Source organism: Cavenderia fasciculata (assembly GCF_000203815.1).
Source record: "Cavenderia fasciculata unplaced genomic scaffold Scf_EUAJFUG02HR96I-5, whole genome shotgun sequence".
In the NCBI taxonomy this organism is placed as follows: domain Eukaryota; phylum Evosea; class Eumycetozoa; order Acytosteliales; family Cavenderiaceae; genus Cavenderia; species Cavenderia fasciculata.
Genome location: NW_004457624.1, coordinates 3,398,853 through 3,408,800, shown reverse-complemented (window position 1 = coordinate 3,408,800; position 9,948 = coordinate 3,398,853). Strand labels below are relative to the sequence as shown.

Below are 9,948 nucleotides of genomic sequence, written 5' to 3'. Positions count from 1 at the left end.
ATCCTCTCGTCGTTCGGCGTTTTGTAATAGTTGAACTGGTTTTCGACGGCAGCGATCCATTGGCGCATGGAAGAGGCATCACCGTTGAACGGAGGAGGAGCACCTAATTTGAGACGCTTACCAGGAACAGGCGCTGGTGCTATAACCGGTGAAGGTGCTGAGGCTTGGGCAACGAGACGGTTAATAACAGCGTGTAGCTCATCGAACTTAGCTTGTTGTGTTGCACTCATGACCGACTGTAGTGCAACAAACTCCTTTTGGAGTGACTCTTTCTGTTCTGCTGAGAAACCTGACATGACAATGACAACAATAAACAACTATATATAAAAAGGAAACGATGATGTGATGAATGAACGAGCAATTGACCGATAGACAAAAGCTACCAATGTAATATTGTGTATGGTGTATATAATATCTACTGCTAATAATGACAATGATGATAAACAAGATAACTAGATAACTGACAAGATACAATAAACTAGACTGAACAAGACTCTACACGATAGATATACAATTATAACTAGCTACACGAATTGGGGAAACAAGAATGATCCACCAAGCTCGTCGCGACTTCTATTTATTTGTGTTTTTCATATTTTATGTATTTTCGGAATGCAGGGTGAACCTTGTTCTCTGACACTCTCGCAGTGACACCAAAGGCATGCAGCGTACCACGCCTTCCTTCATTCCTTCTTATACTACGATATAGATAGTAATAGGATAGTAATAATCAAGATCTTATATAAACTATGGTTAGTCTTATAGATTGTATAGTGTTATATAAAATGTAATAATCTTTATTATTTAGTTACCTTATATAAACTATGGTTAGTCTTATAGATTGTATAGTGTTATATAAAATGTAATAATAATGAATGATGAGAGCTGTTGCTTGTTTGTAGGTGCGTGAGAATTGGGATTTTGTAAAAAGGTCCATTCTCATTACAATACATTCAAATCATTTTGTTGTATTCTGGTTCTACTCGTCGTTGGCTATCGAATGGACTAGGTTTGATTGGTTTCCAACAAAACTGGATCACTAAAATATTGATTTTAAAAAATCCGATCCAGTTTTTTTTTTTTTTTTGCCTGCTCGTCAGGTCCACACTTTTTTGCCGTGTTTCCGATACTTTCAAATCTTTTTGTTGTATTCTGGTTCAACTCGACGGCGTTGGCTATCGAATGAACTAGGTTTGGTTGGTTTCCAACAAAACTGGATCACTAAAAAATTCCAAAAAGATTTGTTTTTTTGGGACCAAACCACCACCTGCAATACCTCGTAACTTATTCCAAATGAAATAATAATGGCAACCACATTTATCAGAAGGATACTGAATATATTAACATCGGACTGATGCAATCACCAGGTCTTTTTACAATTCTTTTCTTTTCTTTTTTTAGTTTTTTTTTTTTTTAATTTTGACCCCACATCTTTCGATCATCATTGTTTATTCAACATTCACCACCGCAATTGCCAAGATATCATCCTTCGAGTTTACTTTAACATTATAGTCACAACCAATACAACCCCGAGGGTTCTTCCGCTATGATAGAAAAGCCACGTGGCTGCACTTACAAATGACCTGAGGCAATTTTAAACGTGGTGTTAAAACCATATACAAGAAGGTATATATACAATAAAAACAAAAGAAAACATTATAGTCTATATAATATATATTACATTTATTAACACTTTGTGTACCTGCAATGTAATCAAATAGATAGCTAAATTTTGAGATACTCAAGACTCTATAGTGTAGAGGTGGCAGACTGGCGTCAATGAGTCCTAGGATGTTATTCTTTAATCGTGTTATTACCATCAAATTGTATGTATACACTATTGTGATCTATACACATCCACACTCGCACGCACAACCATACTGTAAAGAGAGAGAGAGATTGATCAATGATAATGATCTTAATGGTTACTATAGTATTTATAAAAAATATTTGTCCCAATTAATATTTGCTTGAGATCATTTTTGTATTAGTTGTTCATCTCTACTCTTTTTTGGTTAGATGTTTTGTGTTTTTCTATTTTATTAATTGACCAACTAATTTGTTGTTGGTTCTAATATGTCGTGGGGGAGAATACAATGATCTAGCAAGCAAATATTATTTTGGACAATATATATTTGCTATATAGTTTCTCCCCCACGACAATTTATTTTTTTATTATTAATAAATTGATTAGAGTAGAGGACAAGAGTATTTTATCATTTGAATATTTATTTTTTCATTTCATCATCATATTTTTTTTTTAAACAAACAAATAGTAATAACAATCAATAATATTTAATTATTTAAAAAAAAAAGAGGAAGAAGAAGAATGAGTTGTTAATTTAATTATTCCCCCTTTTCGTCGTTATATTAATGTTTCTTTCTTTTACCTTTTTCATATATATAGTGCATTACAAAAACCATCATTCTATCAAGGCGCATCAGGTATGTGCAAAAGAGCGATTGATTTCCTCTTTGAATTATATTCCATGTATACAGAGGAGTTAAATATTAAACAAAAAGATCAACTCCAAAACATCATCAACGAGATAATGGATAAAATGTCATACCAAACGATGATTACTTTTCCTTGCTTTAATGAAAAGGTTACCAAACAATTTAAATTCTTTTCATTTGTTCAACCAGTCCGAATCCTCTTCGATAGGTATTGTATTTTTTTTTTTTACCCTAAATAATAATCATAATTATAATCTCCTCATTCTTTTTTATTAACCAATAATTAAAATTTATTTTTTTTATTTTATTTTATTTTATTTTTCTATTACCACAATTCCACAAACATTGTCCAACAATAGCAAGCACTCGGAGAATGGCTACCAACAGGTTTGTACAACCATACAAAGATATCTCGGTTGCTTTCGTCACACCGTCCCAAACAACTTGTTTGAAACAAGATCGTCATCCAAACCAAAATCAACCAATCGCTGGTCGGTCTCTCTAGACACTTTACTTCAAAGTCACACATCACTCTTCCTTGTACATGTGGTGTTACAGACCACACTCAAGAGTATCGCCTTGAAGAGTTTCCATTCCAGGATTTTAAGTGTCGCGATGCTTAAAAATGACGGCAAGACAAACCACCATCAAGGCAATATCGGATGCCTTCCTTCTTGTGAATCCAAACGTAGACTTTGACCAAGGCCAACTCAAAGACTTGGACGAGTCCAACAGTGATGATATTATTGTAATATTCACATTCAAAATTTGTGGTTGCGAACTGCCAGTGACCTACATCACTCTATCAAACCCAACAAGTTTTCAAGAGTGCCGAATATTTAATAACAAATGGTGGCCAACCTCAAAGAAATTGTCGAAAAGGATCCAACTCGAGCCACAGCAGACCAACTAGAGTAACTGGTTGAATCAATACCTTCATTCTCTACTGGGCAGTTGGAAACAGCGATCAGTCACAAGATCCAATATGACTGTAGTCAATGTATAGAGGGTGTCGTATCCTTTTCTCTCCTTAATTTATACTCAAGTAGAGCTGGAACATTTAAAATGTAAAGCAAAAGTGACTCTCAAAATAATAATGCTGTTTTTTTATTTGAATCTTTTACTGGATCATTATCACGATTTATCATGATAGTCTGAATTGATTAGTTATTCAATTTATATATTCATTGTTTAGTTTTTAATTTAATAATTTATTGATAATCTTTTGAGACATTTCTTGATCATCCATTTCCACGAGGTAGAGACGTGAGGTGGAGTCACTCCATATAGACAGGCCAAGTGCTACAAACTGAACAAAAAGGTAAAGTACCATCTCGACACTCTATTGTTGCTTAAGATTGGGTTTCCTCCAAGTCAATTAGACTATCAAGTGGTCATTAGCCCCGTATCGGTGATTGCACTCTTGAACAGTCTATTGATTGCTGAAAGCTTTGGGTTTTGATTGATGAGACCAGAGCGGGGACGGAAAAGAGATGTATTTGGACGTAGCATCAAGACATCCTCTTTTTCCATGTCTCGTACCTATACGATGAATGCTTTGTGACCAGATTCGTCAACCTCTGTGTAAAAAATGATTACAACATTGGTTCACATGTTCTGGTTGGTTAGATGAATCGGTGACCTTTCTCACATAATAGGTGAGGAAGCTTGCCATATAAATTGACAAATGTGTCTCTTGATCTTTTCATAGTTTGGATCAAGTGGATTGATTTGTAACTCAAGTGTCCAAAAAGAAGATGGGACTGACTTATTTCAATCCAGATATCTCTTGTTTTATTCTAATACCTTCAATCAAAAATCGATGTTTTGTTATCAAAGATACATATTGTTTACCAGCAACAGAGAAATCTCTAGTCTTTCAAGCAAGATATCATCTTCATTTGTCGATGATCAAATTCTCACAAATACTTCAATTACTGCCAATGTTCAACCAAACTATATATCTTTTAAATTAGTTAGTTATTGTACATTTTATTTATAATGATGGTGGTCAAAAAGACTTGAACTAATCGGTGAATGCTTTTGACCGATCAAAAGTAAAGATTTCTCTTTTGGATTGGTTAAAGTAATCCTCTCATTTCTTGCAACATGTTTGACTGGTTTGTAAAAGAGTGAACAACAATTGGTCATATCCATTTCATTCATTGCGTATGCGTTTTAACGATAGAAAATTAGATCACTAATATGAACAAGACTACTAACAACAATAATGTCTTGTAAAGAAAACAACAACAAACTCACCCTATGGTAGACAACCTCTAGAGAAATGATCATTCATTTGTTCCAAAACAGTGGGTTGTATTTGTTATCAATCATGAATAAGAAATGGGATTTGGAATCAAATTGTCAATTATGTTATGCTAGATGGTGTGTATTTTTTTAAAAAGAGCAATGAATGAATAGACAACACGATTATAAACTCTAGAAACAACTATCGATTCTTACTCTTCTTTTCTAGATTAAACTCTTTGGATTGAATTCGTCACGGTCCACACGATCCATTGTCATGGTGGGTAGGTACCAAGTGTTCGGGTAATGTTGACTCTTTGGCACTCAACGACTTAAGTGACGCTACCAATGATTTTGTAGATTCTGGTCACTCTGAAATGGCTGTAGAAATGTTAAAAGATCTATACATTGGTGAATGTTTAGATTCTATATAAAGATTTAGTAAATCCTATAAAGATGAAATCACCAATCCTATAGAATCTGAACATTCACCAATGTATAGATCTTTTAACATTTCTACAGCCTTTTCAGAGTGACCAGTATCTACAAAATCATTGGTAGCGTCTTGTCCTGCTACATCGACAATGGTCTCTGCTCCTCCTGGGTGATCATCGGCAAACTTGGTGCAATCGTACACTTTACCGTCAATGACAATCCAACAATCGTCAATAGTATTGTGCTTTGATACTTGTTCTAATGTGTATGATGGTTTAATATCTTCTGTCATTTTGTAAAGTGATCCACAAACAATGATCTAATTTGAAGCTTTAAAAAGAAATCTATCCTTTTTTTCTTGGAACTTTTTTGTGGAAAAATTCAGATATTTTTGGATAAATTAATGATTGTAAGGATAAGTATAGGACTTGGTTATATAGTCAACACCTCGCTTGAGAGGTAAAGGGTAGAACCCTTCTAATTGTTTATATTTGAATTTTTTTCCAGGCGCCAGATTTTTCATAATCATTTTTTTTTTTTACAAATCTGGAACGGAACTCAGTCGTTGGACAATCGAGTTATTATGGTCTATTTGGTTTTAATTTAAAAAGTTTAGAGATAGTTATTAAATGAAAAAAAATAAAATTAATTTGTTTTGAGTAAAGATCTCTTTTGGAGATTCGTTAAACTCTGTCAAAGAGTCGGTTAAGAAATCCTCTCATTTCTTGCAACATGTTTGACAGGTTTGTAAAAGAATGAACATCAATTGGTCATATTCATTTCATTCATTGCGAATGTATATAGAAAATTAGATCACTTTTATTAATCTCCAATTTAAATCTTTTTGTTATATTCTGGTTCTACTCTGCGTTGGCTATCGAGTGAACTAGGTTTCTTGTTTGCCAGAGGTATCATTAGTATTCATGAATAAGCGACAAAAGCTAGGAACAGGGGTTGAATCATCTAGCTTTAATATGAGTCGTTTTTTCTTTTTTTTTTGTCCAACCGTGCATGACGAATGTTGACACCAACAATTGGACGCCTTTCCTCTTTTTGGAATTTTTATTTTATCCTCTCTGTATGCATTATTTTTAATTGATTTCTCTCTAAATTTGATGTATCTGGGAGAGTAGCTGTCTAGTTTATTGGATGGAAGATGATCTTGATCTACAACAATTATATCTCACAGCATAATTGGAGTTGGTGGTTGTGGTATTTTATCCTCTCTTTAGGAACCACCAACCCCAATTAGGAAACAACTGAAAAACGAAAAAAGCTCGAGTTTTGGTCTCATAAATCCTAGATGATAGGTTAGCTTTTTTCGAAAAGGGATTTGGAATCAAATTGCAAATTATGATACTTGTATGTATTTTTTAAAAAGAGCAAAATGAATAGAATACACGATTATCAACTCTCACTCAACAACTAGAAATCCAATCACTTTGTCGGAATCAACTATCTTCTTTTCTAGATTAAATTTTTTGGATTGAATTCGTCACTGTCCGCCACGATCCAACTCAAACAATACGATCAATGACCATTCATTTCAAATCTCAAACAAGATAGAGTGTTAATCGCAAATCATAAGATATTTGGATGCAATTGTCAATTACAGTTGGCTCTGGTTGGTGATTGGTTGAGCCAATTGATTTTGACTGTCTGATTCAGAGATTGATACACAAATCGACCTAAATAACAAACATTACGGTAATTAAATTCACCATTTTTCGATTTGTTCGACTATGTATCCATTCCAAAGTACATAGGTATTTGGTTTCACTTGTTTATTATTTTATTCTAACTTTTCCTTGGATTTTAAATGTTGGTTGATGAAAAGGTGATTAATGGCAAGGATAAAGGTGGGATTTGTAAGAAAAAAACGGCAAAAAGGTACCGTTTTCTCCTCATATCAGGTCTTGTAACTCAGCCGGTAGAGAGTTGTACTTATATCACAGAGACAACTGTATCTCAGGCCATTTTGGGCAAAAAAATAAAAAACGGCCAAAATGGGTCCGTTTTCTCCTCATATCAGGTCTTGTAACTCAGCCGGTAGAGTGTTGTACTTATATCACAGTATGGAATGCAAAGGTCGAGAGTTCGATCCTCTCCCAGACCAGCCCTTTTGTTGCCAGTGCAACTGCTCTACCGACGGCCAAGCAAGCCCCCTCCCAGACCAGCCCTTTTGTTGCCAGTGCAACTGCTCTACCGACGGCCAAGCACTCCAGTGATGATCCTCTCCTAGACCACAGGCACAAGGGCCATCGTTTGTTGAAGGGCAAGATGACAGCCAGAGCAAGAGAAACAATAAGAATGGACGCTTGGGTGGCACCAGGTTCAAGAATGTGTGTCCAACTCTACATAGGGTGAGACATTTTACCAATAGATTGATCCTGAGAGTATCCTACGAGAATGAGAAATGTCTATGACGCTTGGGAGGCACCAAGTTCAAGAGTGTGTCCAACACTAGACATTTAGACTAGAGGGAGGAGAGTCCTACGAGATCTATGAACTTTACTTGACCAATAGACAAGGTGGTAGTGGTGGTGAATATTACGATCACCAACAATGTGAGCATCAACAAATGCTGTTCAATATCTATGATTGTTAAATATATAAATATATAGGGGAAAGAATTATAATTAGTTTCGATAAAACTAAACATTGTTTATAAAGTACAAGTATCTTTTCATTTAAACACTTACAATGATTATAAAGAACTATGAACTAGTTTGGTATTGTATGCATCCTTCTCTCTGCTATTGAACAATTTGTGTATTGGCAAAAGATAATAATAACTAAAAAAATAAAAACAATGATCGAAAATAAAAAGTCGACCGCATACAATTTGTTTTTCAAAAAAAAAATAAAACAAAAATTAATTTTAATGTTTTTAGTTACTCTTGAAAATGAGTGCCCTGATAAGTGATTGTTGATAGCAGAACAAACTGATGAGAGAGATAGTACTATTATGAAGAAATCAATCAAATCAATGCAAAACTAGACCGACTGAACGATTCTTATCCATTAGTTTTTGTTTTCTTTTTTCCATTGCAAAAAAGGGCAAGATATTTTTTTTTTTTTCAAGCTCCTCGACCGACTGACCGATTCTTACTCAGACCTCATCCTTTGATGAAGTTGAATAAAATCCAGTCAGTCGGTCCTAATAGAAACCCATATAACAACCATGCTCTCTCATCAAATTTCATTATTTTCTTCATCCTCTAGCTTCTTCTTCTTCAATCTTCTTGGTTAATAAAATAATAATAGTAGTAATTATGTCAACTAAACTACTCCGTAATTGGATATGGTAACGCAATTCTTGACAACCCTTCTTGTGGAATGTGCTACACTAGAGAACCCTCTAGATTTGGTTCTAGTAAATATAGATGTACTAAATGTCAAGAGTAAGTTTGATCTTTAAAAAAAAAAAAAGAATAGATTAGATTTAATTAGTTGATAGAATATCCAACACAAATCTTTTTTTATTTATTTTATTTTTTTTAGACAAGTAAAAGTTATTCTAGACAAAAAGAATAATAAAGAAAGTATTAAAAAGACTCTGGTTGTAAAGAAAAAGGTGAATCGATTAACTGTTGCCAGTGCCACTGCCAAGACTGTCAAGAAGACACCCATAGTTAAACAAGGTCGTGGTGCTGTGAAGCTATTACTACGTGAAGCATTCAAGAGACACCTTTTGCAAAAGTCAACCAAGTTTGGTCGTTTTGATCTGAAAGAGAAACATGTGAATAATATGATCCAAGCCCAATACAAACTATGCTCCATCCTCAAGGTACCATTGCGTTTGTTCACAAAGACCAACTTTAAGCTCAGCCTCGACCGAATCAACGACTCTATAACCTACACCAAACCCAACACTCGTATCACTTGCCTCGAGGTCAATACCCGTTCCAAGTGGAGATTTCCTGACCCAGCTGTGCTTATCGAGAATTTCTTGTTTGGATCAAAGCTGACCAATGGCAAACTGGACACCCTTTTCCATAGCCACGCCATAGGAGAGGCCATCAAATTTGTCCTCCACTCTGCCAAGTGTAACACTAGAAACAAGGCTGTTGGTAGAAGATTGTTTGGAAAGTATGAAATTAACTACAATTTCATGGTGCTCTTGTACTTTTTCCAAGGTGGTCGTAGTTGGTATACCCGTGCCATTCTAGGTGTCCCTCCAAGGGAACAATCAATACGTGATCACCCATCATCCCTTTCACCAGAGAGATTAGATGTTTTAACCTCTTATACACTCGAAAACACTGTATTGATTGATAGCCGAACCCAGTCTACCAACAATAGAGCGGCCTACAAAAACCCAGAAGATTTCACCTTTGGAGATGGCAATTGGAGCAAGTTGAAATTCTACTTTATGATCTATTGTCAAGAATGCTTCCAAGCAAAACCAAACCGCATTCACCCCAAGTACTATGAAGATTGGCTCAAAGACAATGAAGAATTACAAATCAAGGTTGCCAAGGAAGAACTTGAACGTTTAGAGTTTGTCAGATTTGCCAGATCCCTCTTGAATAGAATCGATCAAAAAGAAATAACCTTGGAACAAGCTGTTTTAATGGTAAAAAGAAATCGTTATCATTAATATCTACTTTTTAAACTTGTAAATTAATAAATTAAAGTAAAAGAAATCTTTTGGTGAGATGTAACTGTCCAACAAGAAAAGAGAGGCAATGGCCTAATAACGATTGACATAATAACCACCACAATGAAAAAAAAAATTGGTAAATTATCTGTCTATTAATGTCAATTTAAATTGTTCTATTTATATAAATTAAATAAATCTTT

General features: G+C 34.6%; 8 protein-coding genes and 1 non-coding gene across 9 annotated transcripts; 5 read left to right on the top strand and 4 right to left on the bottom strand.

Annotated features, from left to right (window-relative positions):
* Window positions 1–1,187: 1,187 nt before the first annotated feature.
* On the bottom strand, window positions 1,188–1,820 carry DFA_12371 (uncharacterized protein; the record flags this gene model as incomplete). Its single annotated transcript, XM_004366056.1, has 3 exons — window positions 1,188–1,331; window positions 1,637–1,663; window positions 1,692–1,820. 3 exons carry the CDS (start codon window positions 1,818–1,820, stop codon window positions 1,188–1,190), a joined length of 300 nt encoding a protein of 99 aa, XP_004366113.1.
* A 92-nt stretch (window positions 1,821–1,912) lies between these two features.
* DFA_12370 (uncharacterized protein) lies at window positions 1,913–2,962 on the top strand (the record flags this gene model as incomplete). The annotated part of the gene is made up of 4 exons (XM_004366055.1): window positions 1,913–1,933; window positions 1,992–2,026; window positions 2,408–2,670; window positions 2,817–2,962. 4 exons carry the CDS (start codon window positions 1,913–1,915, stop codon window positions 2,960–2,962), a joined length of 465 nt encoding a protein of 154 aa, XP_004366112.1.
* Window positions 2,963–3,082: 120 nt separating this feature from the next.
* Window positions 3,083–3,528, top strand: DFA_12369 (uncharacterized protein; the record flags this gene model as incomplete). The annotated part of the gene is made up of 2 exons (XM_004366054.1): window positions 3,083–3,330; window positions 3,504–3,528. The coding sequence occupies 2 exons, from the start codon at window positions 3,083–3,085 to the stop codon at window positions 3,526–3,528; spliced, it is 273 nt and encodes a 90-aa protein (XP_004366111.1).
* A 127-nt stretch (window positions 3,529–3,655) lies between these two features.
* DFA_12368 (uncharacterized protein) lies at window positions 3,656–4,132 on the bottom strand (the record flags this gene model as incomplete). The annotated part of the gene is made up of 2 exons (XM_004366053.1): window positions 3,656–3,759; window positions 4,057–4,132. 2 exons carry the CDS (start codon window positions 4,130–4,132, stop codon window positions 3,656–3,658), a joined length of 180 nt encoding a protein of 59 aa, XP_004366110.1.
* Window positions 4,133–4,449: 317 nt separating this feature from the next.
* DFA_12367 (uncharacterized protein) lies at window positions 4,450–4,614 on the bottom strand (the record flags this gene model as incomplete). Its single annotated transcript, XM_004366052.1, has 1 exon — window positions 4,450–4,614. The coding sequence occupies one exon, from the start codon at window positions 4,612–4,614 to the stop codon at window positions 4,450–4,452; it is 165 nt and encodes a 54-aa protein (XP_004366109.1).
* Window positions 4,615–5,155: 541 nt separating this feature from the next.
* On the bottom strand, window positions 5,156–5,434 carry cyb5B (cytochrome b5 B; the record flags this gene model as incomplete). Its single annotated transcript, XM_004366051.1, has 1 exon — window positions 5,156–5,434. One exon carries the CDS (start codon window positions 5,432–5,434, stop codon window positions 5,156–5,158), a length of 279 nt encoding a protein of 92 aa, XP_004366108.1.
* Window positions 5,435–5,897: 463 nt separating this feature from the next.
* DFA_12364 (uncharacterized protein) lies at window positions 5,898–8,367 on the top strand (the record flags this gene model as incomplete). The annotated part of the gene is made up of 4 exons (XM_004366050.1): window positions 5,898–5,938; window positions 7,618–7,709; window positions 7,767–7,805; window positions 8,228–8,367. 4 exons carry the CDS (start codon window positions 5,898–5,900, stop codon window positions 8,365–8,367), a joined length of 312 nt encoding a protein of 103 aa, XP_004366107.1.
* On the top strand, window positions 7,174–7,258 carry DFA_12365. Its single transcript is given in 2 exon segments — window positions 7,174–7,211; window positions 7,222–7,258. It is a non-coding gene; the product is annotated as a tRNA-Ile (tRNA).
* Window positions 8,368–8,481: 114 nt separating the features above from the next.
* Window positions 8,482–9,745, top strand: DFA_12363 (uncharacterized protein; the record flags this gene model as incomplete). Its single annotated transcript, XM_004366049.1, has 2 exons — window positions 8,482–8,546; window positions 8,647–9,745. The coding sequence occupies 2 exons, from the start codon at window positions 8,482–8,484 to the stop codon at window positions 9,743–9,745; spliced, it is 1,164 nt and encodes a 387-aa protein (XP_004366106.1).
* Window positions 9,746–9,948: the final 203 nt, after the last annotated feature.